Source organism: Parasteatoda tepidariorum, chromosome 8 (assembly GCF_982258835.1).
Source record: "Parasteatoda tepidariorum strain Cologne lab strain chromosome 8, Ptep-v5.0, whole genome shotgun sequence".
NCBI lineage: Eukaryota > Metazoa > Arthropoda > Arachnida > Araneae > Theridiidae > Parasteatoda > Parasteatoda tepidariorum.
The window spans coordinates 94,209,163-94,224,672 of record NC_141762.1 but is presented as its reverse complement, the minus strand read 5'-3'; the positions used below and the strand labels follow the sequence as shown (position 1 = coordinate 94,224,672).

The 15,510-nt window shown below is 29.1% G+C and overlaps 1 protein-coding gene across 2 annotated transcripts in view; it reads right to left on the bottom strand.

Annotated features, from left to right (window-relative positions):
- Positions 1-5,915, bottom strand: part of LOC107447734 (monocarboxylate transporter 10) — a 62,612-nt gene extending 56,697 nt beyond the window's left edge. The window contains exon 1 of one of the 2 annotated variants that reach the window (XR_015435954.1): positions 5,019-5,915. Coding sequence is in view for 1 of the 2 variants with exons in the window: in XM_043049973.3 (XP_042905907.2) it covers positions 5,019-5,295 (277 nt within the window). In the remaining variant the exon portion in view is untranslated. The remainder of the gene's footprint in view (positions 1-5,018) is intronic. The other variant, XM_043049973.3, reaches the window with a different exon arrangement.
- Positions 5,916-15,510: the final 9,595 nt, after the last annotated feature.

Sequence of the window (15,510 nt, the reverse complement as noted above, 5' to 3'; positions counted from 1 at the left end):
AAACTTAGTTCGTTTACATCCATCTTTCTTGTTTTCTGCCCTGGGAAGGGTTTAGTCGATTAACAAAACGATAATGAAGACAAACAAATTTGTGAAGGGTCCGATTAAAAGATAAATTATTTTGTGAAGGGTCCGTTTTGAAGTTAAAATATTTTGTGAAGGGTCCGTTTTTATGAAAAGATATTTTGTGAAGGGTCCGTTGACGGACCCAAATTTCTTCTAAACAGACCCCTGAAGAGCATTAAAAAATTGCAAGTTATTTGATAATTTCGCTATTCTGAAAATTAAAAATTCGCTCTAGAAAAAGGCTTAAAAAATTGAAGATGAAATCAACAAATTCAAAAAAAGATTTTTTTTTTTTAGAATAGCAAACTGGCTCATGAAAACATGAATAAATATATCTTAATTTTCCCCTTATATTCAATGTGAACCAATTTCTTATTCAAAACCAGTTTGAGGCACACGTGTAAATTAAGTTTTCCAGCAAAGTTCTCCTCCTTAAAGTAGTGAAGTACTTACTAAATTCCAGAGTAGCTTGTAGTCACTAGATTTAAAAAAAAAGTAGTTGTAGTTGCAGTTAACTACATTTGTAATTAAGTAGTTGTAGTTGTAGTTAACTGCAAAAATTACGTAGTTTTCCTGAACAATGGTTAAATGTTACCACATGATTAACCATGTGACACACTAGATGGAAAAAAAATACGGTAAGTAATTCTTAACAAGGCAGGTACTTTATTTACGTCGCACTAGAGCTGGACAATGAGCTATTGGCGACGGTCCGAGAAATATCCTAGAGGTTGATCCGAAGACATACCATTACAATTTTGATGCAGGCGATGGTTCCCAGCCCGACGACCTGCGCGCCTGGATCAAGTATTGGGAGAAATTTGCCTTCGTGGAGGACTTTTTGATGGAATTAACCTGCATTGCGTTACATGGAGGAGAAGACCACGATAACGTCCCATGGTTAGCCTGACTGCAAATGGACTCTAATTCAGGATCCGTCGACCACTGAGGTTATTTCACGTCGGTACTGTGATCGGTGCGAGCCAGATGCTAAATTTGTTTCCACCAGCCATCGCTGGGATTCGAACCCGGTTCACCTCATTGGAAGGAGAACGCTCTATCCCCAGAGCCATTGTGGCTCTTATGTGTATGGTATATGATTCTTATAATTCAAGCAAACATTAATTACATAGTTATTCAACTCAGACAAACGTTATGATAAACCTTGTTTTTTAACTGAATTATGCGCATGGCCTATTGGCCCAGGCAAGAAGCAGGATTAAAGCTCAAATAAATAAAATCACTTCTATATTAAAGTCATACCTCTATTAAATCAAAATTAATAGTAAGAGAGATGCATTATCCCTAAAAAAAGTAACCACCTTTAAAGATCAATAAAATGTTCGTATTTCGATGGGTTATAGTGTCAAGAACGGCATTGCATTAAAAAATAATAATAATAAAATAAAAATCTGTTAGCGTGCAAGGAGAGAGAAGAAAAAGCGGGACCTAAAGTAAAATTATAAATGAGAAAAATGACATGTAATGGAAAATACCTTATTTATTAATTAATATCTGAAATGTCTATTTTGCGGATTTTGCTTAGTACCAGTAAAATAACTGGAATGAAGTACTTGCATAAAAACAAATTACAGTCCATGGCTAAACTATTAGATACACTGTAAGATTCTATGTAAAATCTTTATTACCCGGTGATACTATACAGCTGTATTGTTTTGACGAAACTTAAACCGGTTTGATCTTAAGTTCGTGCATTAATTGGTTAAATTAGACGATATATAACCAGGGGTCTGTCTAGGTTTTTCTGAAAGGTACCTATTTTGTGAAAATTTAGACATAATTTGTGAATAATTAAAAATTATATTTAAAAATCAACACAGAAGTATGGATTTATAATTTCTTATGGGATACAAAAATAAAATTTTAGGAAAAAGTCTTTTGTGAAACTACCGTTTTTCCTAAAATTGAATTTGTGAAACTACCGTTTTTCCTAAAGCTGTCTTTGTGAAGGTACCGCTAAACGGTAGTAAATTCGGCCTGGACAGACCCCTGATAACATAAATTCGACCATTGGATAAATTAGACGATATATAACATAAATTCGACGATTGGATAAATTAGACAATATATAACATAAATTCGACGATTGGATAAATTAGACGATAAATTCGACCATTGGATAAATTAGACGATATATAACATAAATTCGACCATTGGATAAATTAGACGATATATAACATAAATTAGACCATTGGATAAATTAGACGATATATAACATAAATTCGACGATTGGATAAATTAGACAATATATAACATAAATTCGACGATTGGATAAATTAGACGATAAATTCGACCATTGGATAAATTAGACGATATATAACATAAATTCGACCATTGGATAAATTAGACGATATATAACATAAATTAGACCATTGGATAAATTAGACGATATATAACATAAATTCGACCATTGGATAAATTAGACGATATATAACATAAATTCGACCATTGGATAAATTAGACGATATATAACATAAATTCGACCATTGGATAAATTAGACGATATATAACATAAATTCGACCATTGGATAAATTAGACGATATATAACATAAATTCGACCATTGGATAAATTAGACGATATATAACATAAATTCGACCATTGGATAAATTAGACGATATATAACATAAATTCGACCATTGGATAAATTAGACGATATATAACATAAATTCGACCATTGGATAAATTAGACGATATATTATATAAATTCGACCATTGGATAAATTAGACGATATATTATATAAATTCGACCATTGGATAAATTAGACGATATATAACATAAATTCGACCATTGGATAAATTAGACGATATATAACATAAATTCGACCATTGGATAAATTAGACGATATATAACATAAATTCGACCATTGGATAAATTAGACGATATATAACATAAATTCGACCATTGGATAAATTAGACGATATATAACATAAATTCGATCATTGGATAAATTAGACGATATATAACATAAATTCGACCATTGGATAAATTAGACGATATATAACATAAATTCGACCATTGGATAAATTAGACGATATATAACATAAATTCGACCATTGGATAAATTAGACGATATATAACATAAATTAGACCATTGGATAAATTAGACGATATATAACATAAATTCGACGATTGGATAAATTAGACGATATATAACATAAATTCGACGATTGGATAAATTAGACGATATATAACGTAAATTAGACCATTGGATAAATTAGACGATATATAACATAAATTCGACCATTGGATAAATTAGACGATATATAACATAAATTCGACCATTGGATAAATTAGACGATATATTATATATATAGAATATTTATTATATCAGGTATTATATTAATATATTATAATAATTAGACCTTTGTTAGACGCACTGTAGTGTTTTAATAATAACATATTTTGCACGAGACTTTAATATCCTTCTTATTTGTATTTATTTTTAACGCATTGCATTACACTGTTAAATAATTGATACAAGAACATAAGCAAGTGCAAACCGGTTTCAGTCACATAAAAACAATAAAACTATAGTATCACCTGATAATTAAGATTTTACATAGAATCTTATAGTGCGTCAAATAATTTGGTCAGGAAGTGTAAGTGGAAAATTAGTCACCAAATTGGCGATTTTTAAAAAAGCTTAATAACTTTTGAAACATTTAAGTTTCTTGTCCATTCAACTTTAAACCCAGATAATTAATTCTTCACAGCAAGATGATATTGCATAGTTTAGAATCATCGATTTAAAATCATCGATTGCATAGTTTAGAATCATCGAGTGTAAGGCATTTAAACTGTAGTTATTTTTATTTTATTATTATCCTTGGCGACTGGTCCTCGAAAGTAACAAAAGATAATATTATTAGTTCAAATAATAACTTCTAATTATTTTTTAATTATGCATTTCACTTTTCCCCCTCAGTTTTCTCTGAACAGTTTCTAGTTTACAACCATTTTTTCCTACCTATATATTTTTTTTCAAGTTTTTTTATGCGAGAATTTATTTTCAGAGCTAAGTTTTGTATTCCATTTTTCGCTCTAAAGTTAGAGGAGTTTTTTTTAACCTAGTTTTACTTTTTTAACCTCAATCAGTTTATTTATTTATTTTGCCGCATATTTTTACTTTCAGAAATTAATTCAAAATATGCTAAGATAAGGACTTTAATTTTACTAAATTTGCTAAATATAAACTGAAAGTCATAGGAACGATAAATGTACAGCAATATACCTGCTTACAATAGGCATTGGGGAAAACAAACTTCTGCAATTATTAAATAGTTCTTTTTTTTATTTCTTCAAAGCATTGTTTTTCACTACCCTACGATAGTTGATATTATCATTTATTCAAAGTTAAATTATAATTATTATTATGATTAAATTATTTACATTACTAACTATAACTTATATTAAGCGTTAATTATCCGTATTACATAATGCATCACGATAATTTTCTTCAGTTAACAGTTTTACCAATATAGCTTCCACTACACATAGGATTGTTTTGATTAGTTCTTGATTGATTTATAAAAATTGATTAATTGAAAGTGAGTAAACCATTTGGATTAATAATTAGTTTTAATTAAAATATAGTCATAAACAACAACTAATGCCTATTTTAACCACTTCAATAACTACTTGTTTATAATCAGAAAACCCGATATTGTTTTTCTCCCCTTCCATTGCAATATTACTTTTGTGGCGTAACTACCACTGTAAATATTAAATACTAATTCACTAGTATATAAGACTTGTTAATTTGATTCTATCTTCTAGAGGTTCCTTTCGATAGATGAAGATTGATATTGTCGATAAATAAATCTCTGCACTTTCTATTAAAATTGGATTTTTTAAAAACATTAATCAGTTAAACATTTAATTAATTAAATGGAGAAAACAAACATAAAAATCGAACAAATGATACTTACAAGTGACGAATGCCGCTTCAGCATGAGAATCTCTAAATTTTTCCAGTAGTTTTACATATAAAACTCCAAAACAGTTCATTATTCCAAAAATAGTTCCATTTGTCCAAAATGATGCTAAGCAGACAACCCACCCCCATCCCCCATCTGGGGGTTGAAAAACTCTGTTAGTTTTGGGGGTGGGTTCTAGTTTCGGAACAGGTAGTGTTTCAGAATCTTTGCCCAGCAATTGATTCCTCACATCGGGCTTGGCTGGACTGTTTGCACCGGACTTTCCCATTCTTCAGATAAAGTGAACTCTCAGATATATGGAAGAGTTTATATAAATCCTTTGGCAAATGAAAACAAAGCAATTTGTCAAATTATTCGGAGGCTTTCAACGTTAATAAGATGATGTATTTTTGTTGTTTTTTATCACTCTTTCCTTATTCAGCAGTAATTCTGTCATGATCTTTCTACAAAAAAAGAAGATACCGGTGTGAAAAAGAGGAAGATTTCGAACGTCACTTCGAACGTTGGGCGAAGAAGAATGCTGAAAACGAGGGAAATTAAAAGTTCCGCAATCAGATCGTCTGTCACTCAACGCGAGTGATTAGAATAGAACTATCCCTGTCTCGTGCCCTCGATGGGTGAAAGCGAATCGAAATCCAAGGACATTAGTTTTCGAAGCAGACGATAAAATACCGGAAGGAATCGCACTACGATCGATGCACATTCGAATTATACAAACTTTCAGTTGTTTGTGGATAGACAAAATCTATTCGGTTTCAACATTTTGTCTCGCCTAGAAAGAAATTTTGGATAGGTCGCTCTCCCTTCTTTCTCCTTGGATGATTATTTTTAGAAATTGATGGAGAAGGGAAATGATGCAACGCTTATAAACAATTTCACTGGGTGTAGATGGCAGCACCTGCTATAGTTTTTTTTCTTTCCACTCTCACATGGTGACGATATATTGATCACTAAAATGAGGTTATCTGCTAACAGACGGTTGCTAATACGAATATTTGGCACGAAATAGAAACAAAACGACAAAAAATTTCAAAACAACAGATGTTTCCGAATAGTAAGAGCTGTTGACCGCAGCATAATTTTCTCACTGCTAACAGCGAATTATCTGTATGACACTAAAAATCTGCCTTATTATCTTGTGCGTTTATTATTATAAATTACTGCGCCACCACACCGGCTTCTCTCTCTTTTTTTTTTAATGTTTCAACTTCGTGCTAAAATGTTATAATTAATTAATATTGTTCTGTGATTGTTCTTTTGCTGTGAGAGAACGGTAATTAACCCTAACTGGGACCAAAAAAACAACTCTCGGAAAAATTGAAGATACCAGTTTAAATTATAATTCAGCTTGGAGCGGCTCAAACGATAAATATCGTAATAAATATATTGTAAAAAATGCGTACGTAAAAATAATAATACGTTTTAATTAATAAATTATATATATAAAAAAAAGAAAGTCCTGTAAATTCGAAATTTAATTTCGAAACTCAATTTTCTATTAATTATTCAATTATCGTCTGCTATTCAGTAAATTTCAAAATTCAATTTTTCAGAGTGTTTAGCAATCTTTTGATTAAAATATAGCAAGTAGTAGTAAAAGAAAATTTTGAAGTCAATTCCTACATAGGTTCAATTCGTTTCATCCAACGCAACGCTGAGATTCGAACCTGCGAGGGATGAGCGTTCTGTTAACCCCCCCCCCCCCACGTCTCAGCTTCGAAATTTGTCAAATCATTTGTCAGGAAAGTGGAATGAAAAACAGCGAAACCAGTTTTATTGCTTATTAATGCTTGTAGGAGGATTCTAAAAATTCTATTCACTTTTGACGAGAAATGCTAAAGATTGTTCATTTTTGTCAAATATTATAAAAAAATTTATTTTTTGACAAGGAGCTTCTGAAAATTCCATTCATTTTCGTGAAGGTTTCTAAAAAATTCGATTCATTTTTCAAGGAGGAATCGAAAAGTTATTCATTTTTGGCAAATGATTCTAAAAATTATTTCTTTTTCGACAAAATTAATAAAAAATTTTCAATTTTGACAAGGATTCTAAGAAATCTACTAATTTTTGACAAGGATTCTTTATAAACTCTTCTGAAAGAATTCTGAAAGTTTTTTAATCCTTGTCGAAAATTCTATAAATTCTTTATTTTTGACGAGTATTATGAACGGTGATTAAGACATTCTGTGTATAAAATTGTGTTCATCCAAATTAAATAAAAAAAAATAATAATAATAAATAAAAGAATCAATCAAATTTTATCTGTCAAAAATCACGGACAATTTCATTTGAAATATTTTTATGCAGCATACTCTCGATATCTCAAAGTTGAAGGAACGCTAAAAAAATTTCGAGATAGCAACTTTTCGAGATAACAAGTTCAGAACTAAATATGTTCTTAAAAGTAAAAGAATATATTCTAAAATATTACTCTAAAAAGTAAAGTCATGAAGCATAAGAATAACTATTATTAAATATATACAGAATGATAGTTGATTACAAGTCAAAATATAACAATGAGAACTTTATTCTTAAAAGTAAGACGAGATCTAGAAAAAAATTGGTTCGTAATTTTTTCGAAAAAATTCAAATTTTCGAAAAGCAAAAATTTTGACGAAAAAATTCATTTGCTATTTCGAAAAAAATTCGGCATAGCAAGGTTTTGAGAAGAAAACTTTCGACATAACAATTTGAGTTATAATTGGGTGGCTATATAAGGCTAAGGAAAGAAATATTTTTTCGACATAACAAGGTTTTCGAGTTATCGAAGTTCGAGATATCGAGAGTGTACTGTAATTAGATACAGTTATTCGGCTACTTATATTATATTTTTGGAAATAATATTAATTTTATATATTAATTATAATTCAATATTAATTAATATTAATCATAATTTAATGTTAATTATAATTTTTCAAGGTTTGAAAGTGGTATGATTTTGGAAACTGGTTGCCTAATTTGTATCACCTGATCCTTAAATCGTACTAACGTCAAAAATATTGAGTATTTATGATTCAATTCAATAAGTAAACCATGTGTTGAATTGACGTAGGTGAAATTGCTATGTTGCTTGAAATTTAGGACTGCACACGAGGTACGATTTAAACTATTACGCAACGTTTTAAACAAAGTGTTGCTCTAATCCTCAAACGATAGTTAACTAACAAAGGAAAGAGGAAGCAGTTGCTTAAGTTGTTAAGTTATTAAATAATGTATTTAAAAATCTGTATCTGTGTTACTTTAGTTCAGCTATATCCTTTCACAGGATGCTCAAAAACTACATTAAGCACTTGTTAAACCGATTATTTTAAAAAAACTTATCACAACTACTTGTGGCTTCTAAATGATTCTCCGCTTAAAAAAATGCTTCCTAATTTATCCTATAGAGCAGAGGTCACCAAAGTGGTCTATATAGACCCACAGGGGTCTATTTAACAAAAGCGGGGGTCGAATGGTGGTCGATCCGAATCGGAAGAGTCGATTGGAGGTCGAAGAAAAAACAGTTCTTAATACGCAAATCACACATAGCTAATATACATACTCAAGTATGTAAAATTCGTGAATTTTTTTTATAATTGACTTAATATCAGTTTCTTCATAAAACACAAATTAATAAACGGATATTTATTCGGATGAAACTAGTATTTACGTACCAGCGCGCAGTGGCACGAACTCAGCACAGTTTATATTGTAACGAGCATTGACGTTACAAACGCAAATATCATACGCAGTTTCAGCTAGCTTTGCAAACTGTGAACAGTGTGGAATATTTGCAGTGTCATTATTAAAACTTTTATAGTTTTGGATAATTAGTTATTGTTTCGATAAAACCATTCGTTTACTTTAGATATCAATTTTAATTATTAATGCATGTAAAAAAGGAAGGTAAGCATTAATAATATGGATTAGTACAGCCCGCGACAAAACTATATCACACTTTGTATTTTTTTTACAAAAATTACAAATTTGACCAATTTTGACGAAAATTTAAATTGACCAATTTTGAACCCTTTATAGCGAACCTTGCAAAAATAAACACCAGGCACACCCATCTCATTGATTAAGAAGCAATAAATCTGTAGTTACTTTACTTATTATTTCTACCTATTCATAATTACTTATTATTTAAAAAATATTAAGGCATTAAAAATTTCAACATTAATACATTTTTCATAAAACTATTGTTGCACAATGTACTATTACTTTAATAATGTTTAAAATCATAAAATAAATGCACAAACGCAGTATGTAATAGAGTTTTATTTTAATTAACAAAAAATTACTTTTGTGGAGGTCGATGGAGACTTCAAAAAATTATGTAGGGGTCGATGATCAAAAAAATTTGGCGACCCCTGCTCTAGAGTGTTTTGTATATGTTACAGTGAATACCCGAAAGCAAGAGAATGTCGACTTTCACCGGTGAATGTCAGCAATGACATAGTCGTTTTGGCGAATGTCCGAAATATTTGTTATATCGGATTTGATATTAATTTGTTGGCTGATATAATTATATTTATTCAATATTTTAAATATCTGCTGAGGATATATTAGGAGAAACATCAGTGTTCGCAGTATCGGTTAAATGCATACCGGGCAGTGGGACTTAACTAAAAAAAAACAATTGTAGGGTATACCGGGCAATGGCGTTGAACCTTAAAAAACATTGATGTAGGGCATACCGGGCAAATGTATACCGGGCAGTGGCACTTAACGAGACCTAGTATATATTTCGGATAGTTACCAAAGTGACTACATGATTGTCAACATTCATCGGAAGTCAACAACCACCGATTTTGGTCATTCCCAGTAACATATACAATGCTTCTTTAAAAATCAAAGGTGGTACGATTTGGGCAATTCTTGTTTAATGAATTCAAATGTAACGAAAGAAACATTTGTAGCAGAGTAATGACAATTATTATCACAAATATCGTGTAGTACAAAAAGGGAAAAAAAAGAAGGAAAAAAAAACACCCATACACTGAATAACCTTTTATTTACTGATCGGATTTCAAATGCCAGTATTCATTCTTAATAGTTTGAGGGTCACACATTAAATATACTAATTAATTAGTGTAGATTTTATTTTAAGTTAAGAAACTAGACATGGCTGAATTGCTAAATTTTAAATATATTAAATTTTTAAAAAAGTTTGTATATTTAAAATTTGATTTCTCAAAAACTCTTCGAGAAATTTCGTTCAAATTTTGTATTATAGAATTACATACTTAAAAATAAGGTCAACGTTTGTATTGCTTGCGATTCGAAATTTTTTCTGCTATTTTTAAATAAAATAATAAAAAATAATAAATTATTGGTAAAAATTAAAAATTAATAAATTCTTTAATAAAATAATAAAAAAATAATAAATTATTGCTAACAATTAATGCATTTTTTAATACATTTTTTAATAAAATAATGAATTATTGTTAAAAGTTAAATTTTGCATGGACTAATCTTTAGATAAGCGAGTTTCATCATTGTGTGCAAAAATTTTTCTATTCGCTTAAAACAGTTTGAGAGATATGGCGAAGTGCGCAAAAAGTCAAATTAGCAAAAAACTTAGGGTCTAACTTAAGGGTCTAAGCTTTCAACAGCTCACCTGAACAAATTTATAAGACCATATTTCTCAGATTGCTGCTGCCCCCATATTTTGAGGGCAAGAAATCCAAACGTGAGTTTATTTGAAAACAAAAAGTGAGTTTATTTTGAGAAAGTTAGATTTTGTGACTGATTTCATAACTTAAAATATCATCTTCTTCAATTAATTAGCATATTTCAAGTGAGGTCCTCGAACCATTAAGATTAAGTCTTAATACGTGTAATTCTGGCCATTATAATTTTTTTTTTTTTTAATTGCTTTCTATATTTTAAAATTTTGTTCTGGAAAAGCAAAAATGTAATTTTAAGTTTTAAAGTCACTTTTATTAAAAATTTAGCTACTTTTCGATTGTTTTTGAAAAAAAAATGCATTTATCATTAACCAAATGTCCGAAAAAAATGTAAGATTTTACGTCCACTTGAATTAATTACAGAATTACTTAATGTAAATAATTACAGTATTTAATGACAATTACAGTAATAATAATATTATTTTATTACATTTTTTGTTTGTATGATGCAATAAAACAATTACATTATTTTATTACATTATACAATTAATAATTACAGTATTATTTCATAACAAAATAGCTGGAGCATTAAGTTTAAGTACAGAAATTTCGATTCTTAAGTTGTATAGTTTTCGGCTGCGAAAGTGGAAAACTTCTTTGCGGAAAAGGTTTTAATATAATCTTAAATAAGTTTACTATTATATTATATTATATTATATTATATTATATTATATTATATTATATTATATTATATTATATTATATTATATTATATTATATTATATTATATTATATTATATTATATTATATTATATTACTAGCTCTTCTAGAAGAAATATTTATAAAAACAGTATTTCTGATTTATATCTTTATAGTTCGACTGTATATTTTATGATAAAAAATTTTGAAGCACTTTCTTTCTACATTTCCCACTACACTCGATTCGCAACAAAAATATTTTTGTAAATTATGAGTAAAATTGAATAACTGCATAATATATCTAAAGTGTAAGAAGAATTTTAATTTTCTTTATTTTACTTCTTCTCTTTAATTTTTAATGCTAAAACTTTTATAAAATGGGTTTTTGAGATCAACAAAATTATTATTTCTCTATCATAGATGACAGCACTAGGTACGTTTCATTTTGCGCCTAGAGCTAAATTTTTTCTTCTTCCAACTTTAATTTTTTTTTTTGTCCATCAATGTGTGAAGAGTAAATAACCGGGGGGGGGGGGGGGGGTAAAAACTATTTACAACTTTATATGATTAGTATATTTTATGATTAAAAATTTTAAAGCATTTTTTTGTACATATCTTACTACACTCGATTCGCAAGAAAAATATTTATAACTTATAACATATATGTAAATTATAACTAAAATAGAATTACTATAAAACATGTCTAAAATGTAAGCATATTTTTACTTCTTTTTAATTTTATTTCTTCTTATTAATTTTTAGTGCTAAAACTTTTATTAAATGGGTTTTTGCGACCAACAAAAGTTGTTATTTATTTATCATAGATGGCAGCACTATTCCAGTTTCTTTTCATGTCGGAAATTTTTTCTCTTTTTCTTCTCCCATCTAAGATTTTTCTTTATCTTACAATGTGAGAAGAATAAATAATGGGGGAGGGGGATAAATACTGCACTAATTCATATGATTTTAATTTAATGATCAACCCATTGTGGGCCATGTGTTAAGAATTTAATGAATTTATTCGAATGGTTCATTTAAAAAGAAATTGATGCATACGTATAAATTTTGAAGTCTAAGGAGAGGAACTTTATAATATTTTAAATCCTTTTTTTTTTTAAAATATAAATCTCTTACGCTAGTGTTACGCTATAAATAATGTATTAATTTTAAAAAAAAGTACCTTATTGGGTCGACCTTGTGATTCGTCATAAATATTTACAAAATTCAGTACCATCTTAACATGTTATATTATTTGAAATCGAACTGAAAAACTTCACATACATAAAATAAAATATTTTTAAGCTATGCAAAAATTTTAACAAATTTAAACACAATTTGATTACCCCTAAAAACTCAATGAACATAAAATAAAGCATTTTTAAACTATGCATAATTAAAGAAAATTCGAGATGCTGACCAGTTGCAATCCTCAAATAACAAAATAATTTTCAAAAGAATGGAAGCTAATTAAAATAATTAAGTTTAAAAAAAAACATAAAAGTATAACAAATCAAGAAAAAAAATCAAATAGTATGAATGATTTTGACTAACTTAGCAGTTATTAAAAAATTTTTCAAAACGCAACAGACATAACCAGTTTGAAAGTTACTGCCCCATAGTGGTCGTAGAATCTGATAAAAATTATATTATAAGACGCCACTAGATGGCCTCTGATAATATAAATGTAATTCAGAGCCACTAGATGGTGTCTTATAATGTGAATGCAATATAGATTGATTTAAGAATTCAAAGGCAGATGTAAGTCCAATGTACCAAAATAAATTTTTGTTATTGTTTGAAGTGAGAGCTCATCTTTCAAATTTACAGTGCTATGCAATTCAACACTCTTTCAATTATTACTTTATTTAACTCATTTTGAATACTAAACAGAGTTGGTGGTGATAAAGCATTTTTAGAGACCTTAACATAAAACTTGTTCACATTAATTTATTTTACTTAGATATTTCTTCAGAAACGTAATGATAAGTAAACATTTTATGTTGTTTAAAGGGAAGCAATTTCACTTCAATTAAACTCAAAATTGCGAGAAAATTTAATTTTTCCAAATTTAAAAAAAAAAAAAAAAAAAAAAAAAAAAAAAAAAAAAAAAAGATTTTTTAAGAAAAATAGTTCGGTTTAAATCGCGATGGTATAAACCAACCAGCTCAACTCTGCATTAAAACAGTGTACTTATAATATTTTCGCTCAATACTTAAAACTGTACTTCTTAATACTATACTTATATAAGATAATTATTGTATGACACTGACATTAAAACGACAACACTAATTGTGGGATATCAAAATATATATATATATATATATATATATATATATATATATATATATATATATATATATATATATATATATATATATATATATATATATATATATATATATATATATATATATATATATATATATATATATATATATATATGAATAAATAAATTCTTTAAGAAAAAAATGAGCTTTTTTTTCCGTTTTTGTTTTAACTTTAAAGTATATTAAATGTTTGATATTAAGCATTCTGGTTCATAACACTTTCATTATTCGTATTCATTATTCATATTTCGCGTTTTTTCGTGTGTTGGCAACAGCATGACAAAATAAATTGTTGTTGTGATTGTCGTTGGCTACTAAGGCAAGAGGTGCGATTGTTCGTGTTTTCCAGTGGCTCCATCTATGACCAAAAAATCGACTTCCTTCTATTCGAAAACACCCATACGCCACACCCGTTTACATTGTGGAACCCATTCGTACATCCATTTGTGACCAGACAAATTTAATGTGCACCAGTCACCATTTACTACGCGGGGAGTCTTTGTGCTGCTGGATTCGAACTCACGTTCGTGAGACCGTGAACATGAGTCTAGCAACCCTGCCAACCAGGCTATCCTGGCCTACAAAAAAAAACTGATTGTTTATTTTAGAATTTAGGCCCCTGATTCTTACTTTGTCATTTATTGGAATTTATATTACAGTTTTTCACAAAATAAGATAGTTTTTTTCACAAATTTTACGACGTCACAAATTCCGTGTCATGAAATTCCGTTTTAACTACTAGTTAGACATGCTCAAAACAATTAAAAAAAAAAGGTAAAAATTAAAACTTATATAAACTTGGTACAAAACATGGCACTTTAAAACAACTGTACGCAAGGAATGATTTAACTGTCTGTAAGGAAGCTTTTAGTTCCAGTGAATGAAATATGTTTAAGAGAATGCTCTAGTAAGGATTTCAAGGTAAATGATTTCAGTACTGCAAATGTAAAAATAATGTAAAAAGAATGTTGGAAATGTAAAAAGTGAAAAACACTATGCAATTCCAAGTGTCACAGCAGCCTTTCGTGCAAAAATAAGTAATTTGTTTTACAAAAAATTTAATGATTAAGTTATGTATTTCTAATTTTTTTTCTTCTTTTTTTCAGAAAAGTGATATGATTAGAAATTAAAATAGATTCAACACTGACAATGGGGATTTCGCGTTCGGCTGACCACCTAACCGGAACATCTGCTCCTCCATCCCAGAGCCCAAGGTCAAGAAAACTGAGATGGGAACAGTAGACATTGGCCCTCTATGGGCTGTTGCGCCACTGAGTTTAGTTTTTATTAATAATAACCGGATTTATCTCTTTAACCGTAACGTATATACAAAGAGGAACACCCATGTCCCCATGCTAACTAAACCGTTTAATCACATTTACCAAATTAATAATTAGCGGTCATTATTAATAATTACCAAAATAAGCAGTTATTATTAATCTTGACAGTTTGTATTAATAATAACCAGATTTATAACTTTAACCGTAACACATAAACAAAGAGGAACATCCATGTCCCAATGCTAACTAAACCGTTTAATAAATACACAAGTGGGCGACCTTTGTGCTAAAATACAAACTAAGGCAAACAACGTTAAAGAGGACAAAAATATTTATAAAATACAGACAGCTGTTTTTTTGGATGCTCAAAGGGCAACCTTCATCAGTGCAACAGAAAGATGTTCTTCTTTCTGTTGCACTGATGAAGGTTAGCCTTTGAGAGTCCGAAACAGATGTCTGTATTTTATAAATATTTTTGAGCTCTTTAACGTTGTTTGCCTTAGTTTTGTAAACCGTTTAATCACATTTATCAAACTTCATTGCTTTTTATTAATAATAACGGCATA